Source organism: Schistocerca piceifrons, chromosome 3, assembly GCF_021461385.2.
Source record: "Schistocerca piceifrons isolate TAMUIC-IGC-003096 chromosome 3, iqSchPice1.1, whole genome shotgun sequence".
NCBI classification, from domain to species: Eukaryota; Metazoa; Arthropoda; class Insecta; order Orthoptera; family Acrididae; genus Schistocerca; species Schistocerca piceifrons.
Window position 1 is genome coordinate 204,799,779 of NC_060140.1, and position 20,859 is coordinate 204,820,637.

The 20,859-nt window shown below is 44.9% G+C and overlaps 1 protein-coding gene and 1 pseudogene across 1 annotated transcript in view; one reads left to right on the top strand and one right to left on the bottom strand.

Moving 5' to 3' along the window:
• Nucleotides 1–20,859, bottom strand: part of LOC124789716 — a 126,397-nt gene that overhangs the window by 79,313 nt on the left and 26,225 nt on the right. Inside the window, exons 5-7 of the mRNA XM_047257166.1 lie at nt 18,651–18,868; nt 18,364–18,549; nt 9,418–9,569 (exon numbers count right to left, since the gene is read on the bottom strand). Coding sequence (XP_047113122.1) covers nt 9,418–9,569; nt 18,364–18,549; nt 18,651–18,868 — 556 coding nt within the window. The remainder of the gene's footprint in view (nt 1–9,417; nt 9,570–18,363; nt 18,550–18,650; nt 18,869–20,859) is intronic.
• On the top strand, nt 8,278–8,395 carry LOC124790627 (annotated as a pseudogene).

Consider the following 20,859-nt stretch of genomic DNA (forward strand, 5'->3'; position numbering starts at 1 on the left):
TCCAGTGACCTACCAAGGGCTCATTGCCTCCATGCCAAGACGCGTCGCCGCTGTTATCCGCGCCAAAGAGGACGTACTGGCTATTAGGCAGGTGGTCATATTGTGGCTGATCAGTGCATAAAAACCTCGTGGCGCGCTGCCTCTTAAATCTAGTTCTGTTTACGTATCATACAGGTTGCACAGTACGAGGTGCATTCAAGTTCTAAGGCCTCCGATTTTTTTTCTAATTAACTACTCACCCGAAATCGATGAAACTGGCGTTACTTCTCGACGTAATTGCCCTGCAGACGTACACATTTTTCACAACGCTGACGCCATGATTCCCTGGCAGCGGCGAAGGCTTCTTTAGGAGTCTGTTTTGACCACTGGAAAATCGCTGAGGCAATAGCAGCACGGCTGGTGAATGTGCGCCTACGGAGAGTGTCTTTCATTGTTGGAAAAAGCCAAAAGTCACTAGGAGCCAGGTCAGGTGAGTAGGGAGCATGAGGAATCACTTCAAAGTTGTTATCACGAAGAAACTGTTGCGTAACGTTAGCTCGATGTGCGGGTGCGTTGTCTTGGTGAAACAGCACACGTGCAGCCCTTCCCGGACGGTTTTGTTGCAGTGCAGGAAGGAATTTGTTCTTCAAAACATTTTCGTAGGATGCACTTGTTACCGTAGTGCCCTCTGGAACGCAACGGGTAAGGATTACGCCCTCGCTGTCCCAGAACATGGACACCATCATTTTTTTAGCACTGGCGGTTACCCGAAATTGTTTTGGTGGCGGTGAATCTGTGTGCTTCCATTGAGCTGACTGGCGCTTTGTTTCTGGATTGGAAAATGGCATCCACGTCTCATCCATTGTCACAACCGACGAAAAGAAAGTCCCATTCGTGCTGTCGTTGCGCGTCAACATTGCTTGACAACATGCCAGACGGGCAGCCGTGTGGTCGTCCATCAGCATTCGTGGCACCCACCTGGATGACACTTTTCGCATTTTCAGGTCGTCATGCAGGATTGTGTGCACAGAACCCACAGAAATGCCAACTCTGGAGGCGATCTGTTCAACAGTCATTCGGCGATCCCCCAAAACGTCGCCATTTTAAGTATTTAAAACAGTTCTCATTCTCGCCGCTGGCGGTAAAATTCCATCTGTTGTACGGTGCTGCCATCTCTGGGACGTATTGACAATGAACGCGCCCTCCTTTTAAAACAATGCGCATGTTTCTATCTCTTTCCAGTCCGGAGAAAAAAAATCGGAGGCCTTACAACTTGAATGCACCTCGTATATGACAGCCATCGCAGGGTCATACAAATATGGAAGATTGTATACGACAACAATTTCAGTAACGTGTAAAGCCCATTCTTCACCTTCATCTACAAGCGGCAGTCATAAAAAATTAATTATCACCTCGAATAAAAAGTTAGTCTATTAATTTTATGTTTGTTCGAAGTTACATGTCTGCTATATTTTCTGCTATATTGGTACACATTGAAATAACCACACAGCAATACTGTAGCATGGCGCTAGAGGATCCAAAACAAAACTGTGCAACCTATTAATAAACTAGTAATACACACCCTATTAAGAACAATGTCCCGCCTTATGTAATGTCCAGTTGACCACCATAAATCACAGTGGCTTAAGTGCAATTACTGTCTTTGGATAAAAGTCTCACTTGTGATCGCCGCATTATTTCAGTGAGCTGTGGTATACTTCAGGAGCTCTTTGCATGTATGGTTCAAGTTTGATAGAACTATGTTACTTCGCAGTGACACACCATGTGAAAGTTACTTTCGTGCTTAAGTTTTGCACACCAAGGTACATTCTACGACCAATCTCAGCCAATTCATCCATCGCTGGGAAAAGTGTATCACATTGAAGAATATGCTATAGAGAAACTAACACCATAAAAATTTCACGGTCACACTTTGGGTTTTTCTGGGTGATAACCTAAATTTCACGACCGTCCCTCATACACTCCACAAGTTACCTAAGGTGTGTGGTGGTGATTATTTTGGATATATAAACCATTTCAGTGTACCTCCACAGCTTAACAGTCAGTGCGCGTGACTGCAATGCAGACGAACTCTGTTGAAATCCCTGTAGTGTCAACTATTTTTCCTTTTTGGGAGGACTTGTAAGTGGCGCTCTTATCCTCGTAATTGAGCAACTACTTCAAGAAGAAGTAGTTCGAAAGTCTGCATAGCCTACAACTCAGGGAGAGGGTGGTGTCGATCACACACTCCTCCACACTGCATCCAAAGGACGCCATATGGCAGACGATCACATGGATCCCAGTCACTGATGCATGGTACTATGGGTCTGTGAACTACTTTTTTTGAGCCATTTCTTCTCTTACCTGTTCTATTTGTGATTGGTGCGTGTCACTTTCGTTAGTCCTCCATATTAGGTCTATTTTCCTTAATTTAACTGTCATATTTGTTATTGAGGTGCAGCTCTACATCAGGAAGTAATATCTTTCTCATCTTTTCATAGATCGCACAGCCTCAGAATTTCAACATCTAACCCCCGTTTAGCATATAAGTCTCTCGTGAAACGTCTGACATCAGAATTATTGATTGAACATCTCTGGAACACATTTTTCTTCAAAGGATGTCATATTCCGCTTGTTGCTGTAGAAGTTTTTATTTTGCTGCTGTAATTTCATCATAACGCCATTGTCAAGCATGCACTTATTAGCTGCATTGCCACAGTAGAAATATCGGTTGTATGCAATAGTAACCTTGTTGAGTTATGGTCCGCTGAAAGAGATCTGAAACGGAGCGAGTATGAGTCTAATGTTGCGGGTGGCATACTTTACAATTCATGGCGCTGCTGTTGCTTCAATGCTATACTGCCTTCCTGCCTTCACGCAGTCGATCCGTCAGTATGACGAGACTGAGAACGGTAGAACTGCGGTCGCTTCCCACTCGACGACGGTGTAAGATGAAAATTAAGTGATGCAACGTATGTAATTGCAAATTGTGTTCATTAGAAGAAGAATAAGGTCTGGAATAAGTTCAACGTTGTACTCCAGGCTTCAGTACAAAAAAACACAAATTTCGTCCAATGCAGTCAAGGTAGTTAACATCGTTGTTTAATCCACCCCCACCACGGGAAAACATATGTGCTCCGTCAAATGTAAACTGGGCACAAAACAAGGTCGCTGTTATATCCCTGAAACCAAATGGTTCAAATGGGTCTGAGCATTATGGGACTTAACATCTGAGGTCATCAGTCCCCTAGAACTTAGAACTACTTAAACCTAACTAACCTAAGGACATCACACACATCCATGCCCGAGGCAGGATTCGAACCTGCGACCGTAGCAGTCGCGCGGTTCCGGACTGAAGCGCCTACAACCGCTCGGCCACCGCGGCCGGCCCCTGAAACCAAAAAGCATGCTATTTCTGTATTGTTTTCGTCGTGGCAGTCTGTATTTATGGATTAACAATGACTCGTGTAGCTTATCATTCACTTCTGTAAATTTTTCGAAGACTTTATTACAACAATTAATACGCCTTTATTTGAGAAAGTACTTCACCGTTGTGTCATGTTTCCTTGTATTGTCATCACAGTTACACTTGGAAACCAGTGTACTCGCTCTCCACACTGGATGTGTCTATTGATACTAGTGTTTGTCAACTAATCTAGTGTTTCAGAGACGTCCATCCATTTCCAGTGACAGACACTTGGAAAGTACGTAATGTCAGAATTGAAAGAAAAATAGCCCTCGGTCATTATTTTTAACAAATTAACCTGGTTTCAACACTGCTAGGAGTGTCTTCCTCAGAATTTAAATCAAAGAGTGGTCTATATTCTATAACATGGTCACAGAATTATGACTAAAAACGTATGATAGCATATAAGTACGGAATCATCGTGAAAGACTGGCAGTACTTATATGTCATTTATAAAATAATAAATATGCCAAAAGGTCATTAATCACAAAGATATTTAAGATAAAGAAAACTGTGATGGTGAGCCACTAAGGGCTGCTCGTTACTGAGGAAGACACTCCTAGCGGTGTTGAAACAAGGTTAATTTGTTAAAAATAGTGACCGAGGGCTGTTTTTCTTTCAATTGTAACTATTCACGGTCTCTGAACGTGCAGCCATATACAAAAAAAGTACATAATGTGTTACAAAGAGGTTTGATAAAATTCTAAGGCTGCACCGTACAAGAAGAGTCTGGTAAGTTGTTATGTCTTCGAATGTGATGATAAAATTGGACAAATTAGGCCGCACACGTTGGACTACCGACAGTCCTGCCATCCAGTCACGTCACATGATACAACACGAATGGCAAGATATTCTGAGTCGGGTACCTCGCATAAAGATCATTGCTTGTAGAGGCACATTAACGTGCACATCTTAAATGACCCAGACAACACATAAATTGGACATAACTGACTGGAAACGTGCAGTATGGTCCGACAAGTCACGAATTTACCTCTTTCCAAACGATGCAAGACGTCAAGTGCACTGATGGATTTTACCTGCAGTGTGTGGGTCAAGTTTAGATAGGAAGTGTCCTGTTATGATTTGGGGGTGCTTCCTGTACCATGGCTTCGCCTCACTCATTCAGGTCACCATGGATATGAACCAGGACGTTTATTTCAACATCTACAGCGTCATGATGTGTATACTGCAGACACTCCAGTCTTCCTACACTGAAGCGCCATTGAAACTGGTATAGGCATGCGTATTCAAGTACAGTGATATGTAAACAGGTAGAATACGGCGCTGCGGTCGGCAACGCCTATGTAAGACAACAAGTGTCTGGTGCATTTGTTACATCGGTTATTGCTGCTACAATGGCAGATTATCAAGATTTAAGTGAGTTTGAACGTGGTGTTATAGTCGGCGCACGAGCCATGGGACACAGCATCTCCGAGGTAGCGATGAAGTACGGATTTTGCCGTACAACCATTTCACGAGGAATCTGGTAAAACATTAAATCTCCGACATCACTGCGGTCAGAAAAAGATCCTGCAAGAAAAGGAATAACGACGACTAAAGAGAATCGCTCAACGTGACAGAAGTGCAACACTTCCGTAAATTGCTGCAGATTTCAGTGCTGGGCCATCAACAAGTGCCAGTGTGCGAACCATTCAATGAAACATCATCGATATGGGCTTTCGGAGCCGAAGGTACACTCGTGTACCCTTGATGATACCGACATTGGACTGTTGATGACTGGGAACATGTTGCCCGTTCGGACAAGTTCAAATGGTTCAAATACCTCTGAGCACTATGGGACTTAACATCTGTGGTCATCAGTCCCCTAGAACTTAGAACTACTTAAACCTAACTAACCTAAGGACATCACACACATCCATGCCCGAGGCAGGATTCTAACCTGCGACCGTAGCAGTCGCGCGGTTCCGGACTGAGCGCCTAGAACCGCGAGACCACCGCGGCCGGCGTTCGGACAAGTCTCATCTCAAATCGTATCGAGCGGATGGACGTGTACTGGTATGGGGACTACTTCGTAAATCTACGGACCCTGCATGTCGGCAGGGGACTGTTCAAGCTGGTGGAGGGTCTGTAACGGTGTGCGGCGTGGTGCAGTTGAAGTGATATGGGATCCCCGATACTTCTAGATACGACTCTCACAGGTGACACGTACATAAAAATTCATGTCCATAGCGCATTCCGACGGAGTCGGGCAATTCTAGTAGGACAATGCGACACCCCACACGTCCACAATTGGTATAGAGTGGCTCCAGGAACACTCTTCTGAGTTTAAACATTTCCGCTGGCCACCAAACTCTCCAGACAAGAACACTAGTGAGCATATCGGGAATGCCTTGCAACGTGGTATTCAGAAGAGATCTCCATCTCCTCATACTCTTACGGATTTATGGACAGTGCTGCAGGATTCATGGTGTCAATTGCCCCAAGCACTACTTCAGACATTAGTCGAGTCGATGCCACATAGTGCTTCGGCACTTCTGCGTGCTCGCGAGGGCTCTACACGATACTAGGCAGGTGTACCAGTTTCTTTGGCTCTTCAGTGTAAATTACAATAATAGTATTAACAGGGCTGTAAGCACACAGTACGTTCCTGGTTTGAGGAACACTCAAGCACCCTATCTCATCTCGACTGTCCACCAAAATCCCGATCTTACTTTCACTTAAAATGTCTGGAACAGCGACACGTAGCAATCACTATCACTGCTATTAGGCATCTAATCATCAATGAGTGGCTAAAGCAGGATATGGCGTAACTGAAGAAACTTGTGGATTCTCTTCCTCATCGAATTCAAGCTATGGTCGATGTTAGTCCGTATTTGCATGATGCCTCCTTGGGGAGGACTAATCTTTTTCCAATGCATTTGTCCATAGTTAGCCCTGCATGTCGCTATCTGATGTACTCTGTTAGTATCTGCTCTCCTGATTGATCCCCAACTTGCAAATAACTATCACTGTCTGTGTCTTTCGCTGCCCCATCCTCCGCCAAGGCACACTCTTACTCTTATACTCTTAGCCTACTGCGCAATAAACGTTGTCTGATTGTCCTAGCATACACATATGGCATTGCCCCTAACCGAGCGAGGTGGCGCAGTGGATTTCACTAAATCGCCCCAGGCAAATGCCGGGATGGTTCCTTTGAAAGGGCACGGCCGACTTCCTTCACCACCCTTTCCAAATCCAATGGGACCGATGACCTCGCTGTTTGGCCCCTTCCCCGAATCAACCAACCAACCAACATTGCCCTTAATATGTGCTGCTGTTATTGCATATCCAATGCTCGAATAATGCGCCGGTCCATGTCTAAATCTATTTGCTTCTCTTACTCGGACTGAAGACGACGAGCACGTGAATCTTCCTTGGAGCACCGGTACCAACACTAATAAGAGCCGCTAACACCTAAAGGCCAACGTGATGGGCTATATTTCGAAAGCACCGTACAACAGCTTGCGAGCCAACAATAATACGTCGCTGAAATTCAATTAATTGCACGAATAGTGTTTTTCGAAGCATTTCTGGCATCACTATAACGTTTAATAACACAGTACGATACCCAAGTCGACAGACAGCTTTTTCGGCAAGTCAAGTACACTTCTCGTGAGCTCATCGTTCTGATGCTCAGTGCTTCGTTCGCACTCCATCTAAAGCGTATCTTTAAATCATAAACTTGACTATACTCTATCAGTGCTCGATGCAAATATCGTGTTTCTGCATTATGTCGTGGCTCAAAGCCCTATGGGACTTAACGTCTGAGGTCATCAGCCCCCTAGACGTAGAACTACTTAAACCTAACTAACTTAAGGACATCACAGCCATCCATGCCCGAGGCAGGATTCGAACCTCCGACCGTAGTAGCAGCGCGGTTCCGAACTGAAGCGCCTAGAACCGCTCGGCCACAGCGGCCGGCCATTATGTCTTCATAAGTGTTCCATGTTTTATTTGAATATTACGTTGGATGTCTTTGGCAGTCGTAAAATTAAGAGAAGTAGAGCGCTGATTTCTTGTTAATCGCCTCTGTGACGAATTTGAATGACCTTATGCACAGGAACCACAATGTACACATTGCATAGGTCATGGGGAAGATAAACATTGAAGTAGAAATTGAATGAGAATACCTACATTACTTTGATAAATCACATACAAAGGAGTCAGGGTACACAGTGGCACTGGTCTCGCATTCAGGAGGATGGAGATTCAACTCACTTTCTGAGCATTCATATTTAGATAATTTTCTAATTTTGGGAATAAACTGTCACGTACAATTGTCTAAATCGTATTCCTTTCGCCATTTGACTGTTCTCTTATTTTCTACTGAATGGTATTAAAATTTCGGGTATATACTCATTTTCAAGTGATTCATCATTTTCCTATGGCAACTACTTAAAATAGGCTAATAATGGATCCCTTCAGAATGGCTACGGGGCCGGATTCGTTACAGAGCCCAAGAGTAAATAAAAGAACAGTCAAATGTCAATAGCGCAGTCAACTCGGATTTAAGTCTTCCTTGTTTTCTTTGGAAATGAGACGACTAATTTTCTACCCCAACCTTCGCAAATCCGGTTCGTCCTCCGTCGCTGATAACCTCATCGTAAAGTAGAGTTTAAAACTTAAGATCTGCTGTTTTTGAGAGGCAACTCGCTGGTAATTTCATGCCATATTCTAGATGAAAATACAGGGTGTATGGAAATTCGCGTTTCAAACTTTTAGGACTTGTAGAGGGGAGTAGGTGCATAATATTTTGAACAGGAACCCATGCCTGGTACGTACCGATCCCGTGCTACAGCCGTCTGAAAACATGTTTGCTATGCAGGTATGCGGGCAACGGCCTTGCCGCAGTGGATACACCAGTTCCCATCAGATCACTGAAGTTAAGCGCTGTCTGGCGTGGCTGGCACTTGGATGGGTGACCATCCGGGCCGCCATGCGCTGTTGCCATTTTTCGGGGTGCATTCAGCGTCGTGATGCCAATTGTGGAGCTACTCGACAGAATAGTAGCGGCTCCAGTCACAGAAAACCATCATTACGACCGGGAGAGCGGTGTGCTGACCACAAGCCCCTCCTATCCGCATCCTCCACTGAGGATGACACGGCGGTCGGATGGTCCCGATGGGCCATCTGTGGCCTGAAGACGGAGTGCATGTAGGTATGTAACGTGGTAGTCATGTGGAGGGAGGGGGGGGGGGGTTACGTCGGATCAGCTGATGTCAGTTGACCTCTGTCCTACCTCTCTGACCAGTTTCGAGCCTTATTCATATATCTGCGATTGTAGGAACAACATGGCTGATTGCACGTTTGTAGAATACACCGTCATGATCCTTCTGAATGGCATGGCTCATGGTAGCGAAAGTGCTCCTCGTCGCCTTTATTAACATCGTTCTCCACGACTCCATCGCATACCCTTTTCGCCATACTTACGCAACGACGTCGAGAAAGGCTACCACCTTCAACATCAGCAGGCGCGACTGTGGGGCTCCAGTCACCGCACACTAGGACTGGTAGAGGCCATACTGCACCAAGTTGAAGAGAACTCATCAACAAATACACGAGCAATCCCTTCGGCTACTAATCAGTAGAATTGTAAAAAAGTGATGCACTGATCACGCCTGATCAATTACTGGTAAAAGTGGCTGTGTTATCAACAAGTTCTCAAATGGTTGTTGCACGGAAACTGGAGATGGCTTCCACTTCAGAATATTATGCAATCACTCCCCTCTACAAATTCTATAAGTTGGTAACAGGAATTTCCCAACATCCTGTATAATTTCAGTTTCAACAGCTTCAGTTCTTGAAAAGAATGCCTAGCTCTCGTCTAACGTGATAGTCAAGAACTTTTAGGTCCTTTTCTTGTCGATTTTGAAACGTAATTTATAAGGTGTGATCTTCTGCTGAAGATCGGAAGAAGTTGAATTTTAGTAACAGCTACAAAAATTTGCGAAATAAGTTGATTGTCCCAATACCTGATTTGACTGGTAGATGATGTGCTCCAGATCTTTCTTGCGCCGAATGACTGTCATCCTGAAATTCTGGTCCCACGACGCTGAAGTGATGTGGCAACACAGCCCGTCCATCAGGCTCTGCACGGCTGCAGTCAATGGCTGAGGCACACTACCTGGCACAACACAAACAGTGCATCACATGACATACCAGTTCAGAATGTTTCAAATGGCTCTGAGCACTATGGGTCTTAACATATGAGGTCATCAGTCCCTAGAACTACTTAAATCTAACTAACCTAAGGGCAGCACATACATCCATGCCCGAAGCAGGATTCGACGCTGCGACCGTAGCGGTCGCGCGGTTCCAGACTGAAGCGCCTAGAACCGCTCGGCTACAACGGTCGGCCATACCACTTCAGAGTAGCCTCCGTCTAATGGTCTCGTTATGTTTACTCGTGTTACAATCACGGTTGTCACAAATATATACTAGGTGGAATACGATGCTTCCGTTTTCTTCTGTGAACATTATCCGGATCATCCTTGCCGAAGGATAATACTTACAATACGATAATTATCTAACAAAGTGGAAATAGTGAAGATGTAACGTTTCCACCTGTTGAAGATTCGGTAATCTGCTTTCACAGAGTTAATAGTCACAAAGGGACTTTGTTTCTCAAAATGCAACGACGCTACCATATTTGCCGTGCGGAATGCTACGAGACGTGCAGAACAGGAACCAATGATGTTCTGAGAAGTACCGACAGGGGCATGGAGTCATGCCGACTCCAGTACCGTGGCCAAATGCGCTATGTTTGTCAGTTGAGGATCCACGGCACGAACAGCCCGATTGAAATTGTCCCACCGATTCTCGGCTGGATTTTAATCCTGCGAGTTTGGTGGCCAGGAAGGTATGGTAAACTCATACTGGTGTTCTTCGAACGACGCAAGTACACTTCGAGCTGTGTGAAACGTTGCATTTCCCTGCTTGTAGATGCTATAGTACCGAAGAAAACCAAACTGCATGTAGGGATGGACATGGTCCCCAAGAGTAAATGCATACTTATGTTGACACTGTGTGCATTCCATAATTAGGAGATCACGCAGGAAATGCCACGAAATTGTTCCGCAGACCAAAACGGCTGACTATGTGCCACACTCTCTCAACGGCAAAATGTATGATCGACCTGGGAGGTACTTGGTTAGTACTGTAGGATTGTAAACAAAAACGATATCGCGGGTACTGTTCTATAAACGTACATTCTCCATAAATGAGTAGTATTTCTATGTCCTCTTCGTTGGCGTAAATTCTCTGCACACACATCTTCAACGGAAGTCGGATGGCTTAGTAATAATAATTTAGTATGGTTCAGTCGCTGGATACAGGTCTCTCGATCGGACGCTACGTCGGCGACTTGTGTGTGTCCCTAATAGACGCCAGTAATCCAACCGGGAAAAGGGGACCCTTATTTTAACGTGGAATACGAACAAGGTTCGTCTCGGCTCCTCAAAAAAAAAAAAAAAAAAAAAAAAAAAAAAAAAAAAAAAAAAAAAAAAAAAAAAGATGGCTCTGAGCACTAAGGGACTTAACTTCTGAGGTCATCAGTCCCCTAGAACTTAGAACTACTTAAACCTAACTAACCTAAGGACAGCACACACATCCATGTCCGAGGCAGGACTCGAACCTGCGACCGTAGCGGTCGCGCGGTTCCGGACTGTAGCGCCTAGAACCACTCGGCCACTCCAGCCGGCTTCGGCTCCTCAAATCGTCGGGATGTGAAGGATAGATTAAAAGTAAATGGAAAATTTCCTTTGGCCGACCCGGTTCAGTCCCACGACTTCTCGGTTTCCAGACATGTGCCTTACCACTAACCCACCAAGCCCGACGTTTGACTGAATTGTCGGTGTGTATTTTCCTTGCGTTTCCATTTGTTTACTGTGAAACTTCAGAAAGTGGGCGACTTACGTACCCATGGAAAGTCGAAGTCAGTTTTGTATTATGTTTTTGTTAATGATGATAATGATGTTTGGTTTGTGGGGCGCTCAACTGCGCGGTCATCAGCGCCCGTACAGAGTCCCAACGTTTGCACGGTGCCATTTTTTTCACAGCCCAATCTAGACACTGTCAAGAATGATCATGATGAAATGATGAGGACAACACAAACACCCAATCCCAGGGCAGAGAATATCTCCAACCCGGCCGGGAATCGAACCCGGGACCCTGTGATCCAGAGGCGGCAACGCTAGCCACTAGAGTTTCTACTAATGTCAAGTATACGTGAATGGCACACTGTGATACATTCCACGAGGGTGGTTTGAAAAGTCTGATAAATTTCCATGGAAGTACTCGGGCCTGTAATGATGGATCCAGGTTTCATCAATAGTCACAAATCGGCACAAAAGAATGTTTTTGTTACACCTTCACGGTTGGTAAACCGGATTATTCCAAGGATTGTATAAAGAATTTCAACTATGTACAGCCTGCAGTTCATTGTTGACTGCCGTCTGAAATGGTCAGTGTCTCGACTGCGATTGAAAATGGAGAAAACGGAGTTTCATGCTATTATTAAAAATTTCCGTTTGAATTGTTGGACTGCCGCACAAATCAAAACAGAACTGGATGAAGTTTGCACAGACATCATCATTAGGGAGCATTTCCTTTGAGAATAAAGAATTTAAACGTGCTCTGTCCATTCAGTTGAAGTCACCAAAAGGGAAATCATTGACAAAACCATGATATGGTAACGCAGGACCACCGTAAGATTGCTGAGACTGTAGGTATCTCAACTGAGCTAGTGCATAATATCTTGCACGTAGAACTGGTTAGGAAGAAGCTGCATGCAAGGTGGGTGCCGCGATTGCTCGCAGCAGACGAAAAGCGCATCTGGCACATTTCAACACAATGTCTGCCGATGTTTCATCCCAATCCACAAGACCTTTTCTGCCGATTTGTGACAATTGATGAAACGTGGTTCCATCATGGACGAAGGAAGGTGAAAATGCACAAAAAAAGACAAAGACCATTTTCTCAGCTGGTAAGGTGACGGTATCTGTTTTTTGGGATTCTCAAGTAAAAGTCCTCATACATTACTTGAAAAAAGGCAGAACCGTAACTGGACCCTATTATGCTTCATTGACGGATCGTTTGAACCTGCGCTGGCTGTAAAAAAGACGAAGATTGGCACGCTAAAAAGTGCTCCTTTACCAGGATAATGCACCATCCTACACATCAACGTTAACAGTGGCGAAAGTGCATGAGCTGGGCTTTGAATTGGTTCCTCATCCACCCTATTCACCAGACGTACCCATAAGTGACCTCTTCGTGTTACCTAACTTGAAATTTTGGCTTGCTGGGAAGAAATTTCTATCAAATAAGGGAGTGATAGTATTAGTCAACGAGTATTTTGCAGAGTTTGACAGTATCTACTTTTCTGACTGGATGAAAATGCTGGAGGACCGCTAGACCAAGCGTATGTACCTGAAAGGAGAATATGTCGAGGTGTAAGATGAGTTGTTCACGAAACAAACATTTTTGATCAAATGTTCAAATGTGTGTGAAATCTTATGGGACTTAACTGCTAAGGTCATCAGTCCTTAAGCTTACACATTACTTAACCTAAATTATCCTAAGGACAATCACACACACCCATGCCCGAGGAAGGACTCGAACCTCCGCCGGGACCAGCCGCGTTGTCCATGACTGCAGCGGCTAAGACCGCTCGGCTAATCCCGCGCGGCAAACATTTTTGATATTCACGGTACATTCATGAAATGGTCGTACGGGAAAATCCCCGTTTCATCGTTACCTCGGAGAAGCTGTGTCCCATGCTCGTGCGCCGACTATAACGCTGCGTTCAGACTCACTTAAATCTTGATAACCCGCCCTTGTATAGTAGTAGCCGGCCGTCGTGACCGAGCGGTTCTAGGCGCTACAGTCTGGAACCACGCGACCGCTACGGTCGCAGGTTCGAATCCAGCCTCGGGCATGGATGTGTGTGATGTCCTTAGGTTAGTTAGGTTTAAGTAGTTGTAAGCTCTAGGGGATTGATGACCTCAGAAGTTAAGTCCCATAGTGCTCAGAGCCATTTGAACCATTTTTTGTACAGCAGTAACCGATCTAACAACTGCGCCAGACATTTGTTGACGTATGTAAGTGACCGCAGCGCTGTATTCTGTTTACATCTCTCTGTAGTTGAATGCTCATGCCTATACTTGAATATTTGGCGCTTCAGCGTAATATACTGGATCACGCTAAAAATTATAAGTATTACGAGGATTAGTTTTGTACGGGAAAATTAGGAAAATACAAGCTTAATTACGGTATGTACGTGATAGACAGTAACGCTAAGGCAAACAACATTTTACGTACGAAATGAAAAACAAATTACAGCCTGCATTGGAACGCACAGAGTCATGGAAAAATCGATTACAGAGACAATGTACTGTACTTGTAACTAGTACTGAGTAGCAGCCTTATGGACGATAACGTATTGTTGCTGCAATGTCGATATTTATATGCAATATAATTTGGAATTTTCGTCTTTTCATAAGTGGCCACAACAGAATGACTTGCAATAAATTAACTAGCGATCGTCGTTGTCGTCAGCTGATGCTTGTACCCGAGTTTTCATTTTTCTGCTGCATTTCCGTTATTGCATGGCAGTTCAGCTATGGAGATGCCTATGATGGCTTAGCAGACCAATGCTGGCATGAAACATGCGGTAACATGCATTACACATTACAGAGGGTGGAAGGCGTGGCTGGATCTAGCGGAACTTGCATCTCTGCCGTTGTTCCTTCTCCTGTGTCCGACGTTCCTGCTCAAAATGTAAGCAGCTGAAGCAGCTGTGCGCCATTGTTTACGATTATCTGCTGCGGCGTTCCAGTTACTTGGGTCAATGTTTAGACTCTTCAGATTCGTCTTGAACTGATCCTTATAGCTGCTCACTTGTCGAGTAAGTCTGTTGTTTTTCACCCGCTCGACACGCCCAGCCCATCTAATGCAGTTAATTAGCGATAGTGGTATTCAATAACTTACTTATTCACACCTCCTCACCAGCCACGAACGTATCTTTCAACAGGTTTCTACCCCACATAAAGTATGTCCAAGGGATATTGTCCGTTAATCGTGCAAAGCAAACAGAACATACTAATATGGCTGTCTGGACAGCTGTTACATCTTTCTATTTTTACCACATAGAGCACGTCCGAGGGGTATTGTTCGTTAATCGTACATAGAAAACAGAGCATATTAATGTGGCTGTCTGGACAGGTGCTACATCCATAAATTTTTATTTTTTTTTCTGTCTTGAGCGTACTGCATTTTAAGAGAGTTGTACATCAGAGATGTTTCGTTTTTATTTACAGAACATCAGAAGTGTTTGACGTTCATGACTCCTTTTTACATCAGTCGAAGCAAAGGTTGTGGACGATAAATCTTTGTTGCACTTTCACCCTTCGCGATTTTTTGGCATTCGAGCACCGGCTTTTTCTTTTTTTGAGTTTGCATGCTTTTCACTTCATTTCACATTGGTAACACTTAACATATCATTTACAAAAGTGAAGTCCAAAGAACGCAAATGCAGCAAAAAAAGTGTGTTCCTAGAAGGCGAAGAATAGCGAAGAGTGGTACAACAAAGATTTTTTCCACTGCTAGCGACGAGGAAAAAATTCGCCGACATTAGAACATGACAAAATGAGTAATAAATCTCAACAACCATTGATGATCCTTTACGATTAAAAGCGATACGCGAATGATATAAAGTTTTCTTAATCTCCTGCATGCTTAAGACAGAAAAACAAATAACACTTGATAGAGAACATTGCGATATTGTGGGTTAGGCCTCTAACAAAATTACGTTTCCTAGTTTTCTTTTCACTTTAAATCTTGTCGGTCTTTCATGTAAGAAAACTTTTGGCTAAGAACGTAAAGATATACATACACCAATGTGGAGTTAACTTTCATGCGTCTGTCTTACTGCCGCATACATAGGTATTACAGAGTGCGCTCATTTGTTGCCCACAGTTTGGCTTTCGTATGTACACCGACGAGCCTAAAATTTGGATTAACTACAAAAAGAAGACTGTGATTTGCCCGATATCCGTGAAATGCAGAAACTGTCCTTGAAGTCTCATACATAATATCTTACAATGAGGTGACAAAAGTCATGAGATAGCAATATGAGCACACGCAGATCTCGGTAGTATCGCGTACGCAAGGAGCAAAAGGCCACTGTATCGCGGAGCTGTCGTTGGTACTCAGGTGATTCTTGTGAAAATGTCCCGACATAATTATGACCGCACGACGGGAGTTAACAGACATTCAACTGGGGTTGGGATGGGACGTTCCATTTCAGAAATTGTTAGGGAATTCAATATTTCACGACCCACAGTGTTAAGAGCGAGCCGAGAATACTAAATTTCAGGCATTACCTTTCACCACGGACAACGCAGTGGATGACGGCATTCACTTAACGACCGACAGCAGAGGCGTCGGCATAGAGTTGTTAGTGCAATACTGCGTGAAATAACCCCAGAAATCAATGTGATGCGTACGACGGACATACACTACTGGCCATTAAAGTTGCTACACCACGAAGATGACGTGCTACAGACGCGAAATTTAACCTACAGGAAGAAGATGCTGTGACATGCAAATGATTAGCTTTTCAGAGCATTCACACTAGGTTGGCGCCGGTGGCGACACCTACAACGTGCTCACATGAGGAAAGTTTCCACCCGGTTTCCCATTCACAAACAGCAGTTAACCGGCATTGCCAGGTGAAACGTTGTTGTGATGCCTCGCGTAAGGAGGAGAAATGCGTACCATCACGTTCCTGACGTTGATAAAGGTCGGATTGTAGCCTATCGCGATAGCGGTTTATCGTATCGCGACATTGCTGCTCGCGTTGGTCGAGATCCAATGACTCTTAGCAGAATATGGAATCGGTGGGTTCAGGAGGGTAATACGGAACGCTGTGCTGGATCCCAACGCCCTCGTAACACCAGCAATCGAGATGACACACATCTTATCCGTATGGCTGTAACGGATCGTGCAGCTACGTGTCGTTCCCTGTGTCAACAGCTGGGGACGTCGCTAGACAACATCCATCTGAACGAACAGTTCGGCGACGTTTGCAGCAGCATGAACTATCAGCTCGGAGTCCATGGCTGCGGTTACCCTTGACGCTGCATCACAAACTGGAGCGCCTGCGATGATGTACTCAACGACGAACCTGGGTGCACGAATGGCAAAACGTCTTTTTTTCGGATGAATCCAGGTTCTGTTTACAACATCATGATGGTTGCATCCGTGTTTGGCGACATCGCGATGAACGCACATTGGAAGCGTGTATTCATCATCGCCATAGTGGCGTATCACCCGGCGTGATGGTATGGGGTGCCATTGGTTACACGTCTCGGTCACCTCTTCTTCGCATTGACGGCACTTTGAACAGTGGAAGTTCCATTTCAGATGTCTTACGACCCGTGGCTGTACCCTTCATTCGATCCCTTCGAAACCCTACATTTCAGCAAGATAATGCACGACCGCAAGCTGCAGGTCCCTGTACGGGCCTTCCTGGATACAGAAAATATTCAACTGCTGCCCTGGCCAGCACATTCTCCAGATCTCTCACCAACTGAAAACGTCTGGTCAATGGTGGCCGAGCACCTGCCTCGTCCCAATACCCCAGTCACTACTCTTGATTAACTGTGGTATCGTGTTGAAGCTGCATGGGCAGCTGTACCTGTACACACCATCCAAGCTCTGTTTGACTCATTGCCCAGGCGTATCAAGGCCGTTATTACGGCCAGAGGTGGTGGTTCTGGGTACTGATTTCTCAGGATCTATGCACCAAAATTGCGTGAAAGTGGAATCACATGTCAGTTCTAGTATAATATATTTGTCCGATGAATACCCGTTTATCATCTGCATTTCTTCTTGGTGTAGCAATTTTAATGGCCAGTAGTGTATCAGTTGGGATAGTGCGGCGAAATTAGGCTGTAATGGGCTATGACAGTAGCAGACCGAGTGTCTTTGATAACAGTACGACATCGCCTGCGGCGCCTCTCCTGGTCTTGTGAGCATATCGGTTGGACCCTAGGAAATCGTTGTCCCGTCAGATAAGTCCCGACGTCAGTCGGTAAGAGCTGATAGAGGGTTAAAGTGTGCCGCAGCACCTCGAAGCCATGGATCCAGTTTATCAACAGCGCGATGTTCAAGCTAGTGGCTGCTCCATCATGGTGTGAGTTATGTATACATGGAATGGATTGGTTCCTCTGTATTTTCGGGTACTTGGAGAACATTTGCACCCATTCATGGATCTCATGTTCCCAAACAAGGGTGGAATTTTTGCAGATGACAATGCGCCATCTCACCGGCCACTATTGTTCGTGATTGGCGCGAAGAACATTACGGACACTTAGAACGAGTGGTTCGGCCACGCAGATCGCCCGATATGAATCCTTTTGGACATTTGTGAGACATAATCGAGAGGTTAGTTCGTGCACAAAATCCTGCACCGGCAACACTTTCGCTGTTACGGACGGCTGTAGAGGTAGCGTGGCTCAATATTTATGCATGGGACTTCTAACGACTTATAGAGTCCATACCACGACGAGTTGCTATACTACGCTCCATAAAACGATCCCCGACACAACATTAGGAGGTAGCCAACGAGTTTTGTCACCTTAATTTATACACAGATAAGCACTTTAAATTCTCCGTCTTCAGGCCACGAGTGGCCTACCGGGACCAACCGACCGCCGTGTCATCCTCAGTGGAGGATGCGGATAGGATGCCGACCACGCCCGACAGCGCTTAACTTCGGTGATCTCACGGGAACCGGTGTATCCACTGCGGCAAGGTCGTTGCCATAATTTATACACAGATAAGACAGGAAACTGATGAGTCAGTTCAGTGTAACGTGTTATGATTATACACGCAGTCCGAAACAGAAAGATTTTTACCTGCGAGTTGTACCTTGTGCAGCCAGGCCCGGAACTGCTGGGTGTGTTCGACAGGGAACACCCCCAGCGCGGACGGACCCCACCACAGGGCAACGTGCTCCGACACCTGGCCGACCTCTCCCCACAGTATCTCCTGGTAGTATTCCACCACCTTGGTGTGGACTTCCTTCGTCACCTTTGGGAGACCTGTTTGCAAAAGACTACGTACAGTAAAATAATTCAGTTCTCCACTTACAGCTTTGCTTATGAAAGCAGTAGAGTCTACATGGTAAGAAGCGGTATCTCACCTGAGGATTTGGAAGGCTTTATTCCTCTGCTGCCCAGCATTTGTGGAACGCTGAAAGCAGCAACAGCTAAGAGTGTGGCTACGTGCTCCTCCTCAATTTCTAACAATCTTTCCATGGCTGACATGTTACCTCCAGGCAGTACTAAAATCTGTTGGACGGTGGTGCTTCCAGGTGGTATAAACCCAATTGTGGGTGGAGTTATATGTTTTGCCAGTGCTCTGCAAAGGAAAAAGAAAATAAGGTTTTGCGTAAGAAGGAATTTCTGCACTGAAGCGCCAAAGAAACTGGTATAGGCTTGCGTATTCAAATACAGACATATGTAAACTGGGAGAATACGGCGCTGCGGTCGGCAACGCCTAAAAAGTGGTTCAAATGGCTCTGAGCACAATGGGACTTAACTTCGGAGGTCATCAGTCCCCTAGAACCTAGAACTACTTAAACCTAACTAACCTAAGGACGTCACACACATCCATGCCCGAGGCAGGATTCGAACCTGCAACCGTAGCGGTCGCGCGGTTCCAGATTGTAGCGCCTAGAACCGCTCGGCCACTCCGGCCGGCGTCAGAGTAGGTCTTTCCCGTTATGTACGGCCGTCCTTGACATGCTGTGGTTTGCCAGTTCCAGCTGTGATGTCACAAACCACCGAGTGTGATTTGTTATGGAAAGCCCGTGAATGTGCGGCTTTTCCTGGTTGGAAAGTTCTCCACAGGCTCATCGACAAGGGCAAGCCCCATCACAAGCGACTGACAAGTATCCTGCCTTAAATATAACTCGTGAATTCCCTATCATTTTCGTGAATATCAATTTTTGTCTGCTTTGTTCTCCCAAAGTTAGCCGAGAAATTTAGAAATTGAATATGTAAGAACATATTCTACTAAAATATCTATTTTTATATTTTGTTATGTTTTTAATACTTTTCCGATCCGGGCCTGGGTCGTGGTTCGACTCCCGACCTGACACACAGTTATAACTTTTCACGAAATGAGAAAAAATAGTTACGTGAGTGGCTTCATACACGTGCGTAGGCTCTCACGTCCATCGCCAGTTTGAAAAAAAAATCCTTTTGGACATTACGTCGCGGTATTACGTACAACTATAAAGCCGACGTTTTGCAGAGATCCTCTTCAGTGCGATGAAACTGTAGTAGTGTAAAGCCGTACTCCAACAGGATTTATAGTGCACAGTGACAAACTGCAAAACTGTTTTCGTAATGATAAAAACTATTATTTAGTCTCATGCCTTCAAAACTATTTAGTTATGGATCGTTATGTTGCTAGGAATTCCCTCTTTCAAATATTGTAGATCGCTGATTTATAATTAGAAAATTTAAAGACATCTTCAGGAACAATTTGTGGTGTCACCGCCAGACACCACACTTGCTAGGTGGTAGCTTTTAAATCGGCCGCGGTCCATTAGTATACGACGGACCCGCGTGTCGCCACTGTCAGTAATTGCAGACCGAGCGCCACCACACGGTAGGTCTAGAGAGACGTCCTGGCACTCGCCCCAGTTGTACGGACGACTTAGCTAGCGATGCAACACTGACGAAGCCTCGCTTATTTGCAGAGAAGATAGTTAGAATAGCCTTCAGCTAATTCAATTGCTACGACCTAGCAAGGCGCCATTTATCCTTTGCTATGTATCTAATGAAGCATGTACAGTAACAAGACCAATGTTCACCAATTGTGGATCAAAGTTAAGTATTCCAGAAGCTACGTGCTTTTCTTTATAGCATTCATTACGTATCCTGTTTCAGACCTCACGCCATCCTGCGTGAGCTTATAGCGTGCATTTCGGCTTCCTCAAACAACACGGTGTTGGCACTTCTGCCGACACTTCACAATTTTTCCATTATATTTGGACAGTTGAGCTCCGTGGCCGTGGATAATGATATTTCACTGTAAAAATACAGCAACCAGCCACTTTTTAATGCGTTTTATTTATGCCAATATGCATTTCGGGTTTGCACCCATCTTCAGCTGGCAAATTACATGTATCTTCAGTTTCTACAGTGGTAAAATAGCGACAGCAGTTTGGATGCTGCAGCTGGCCTATGAAAAAGCAACGATTCCAATCATTTACTTCAATTTCGCGAGTTTAAAGTTACGCACTATCTGTTGTTCATTTTACTTACATTCTCCTCTCCTTGTTTTTTCTTGGCCTTTCTTCTTTTTTGTAACAGCACAAACGCTTTTTATCACGTATTTTA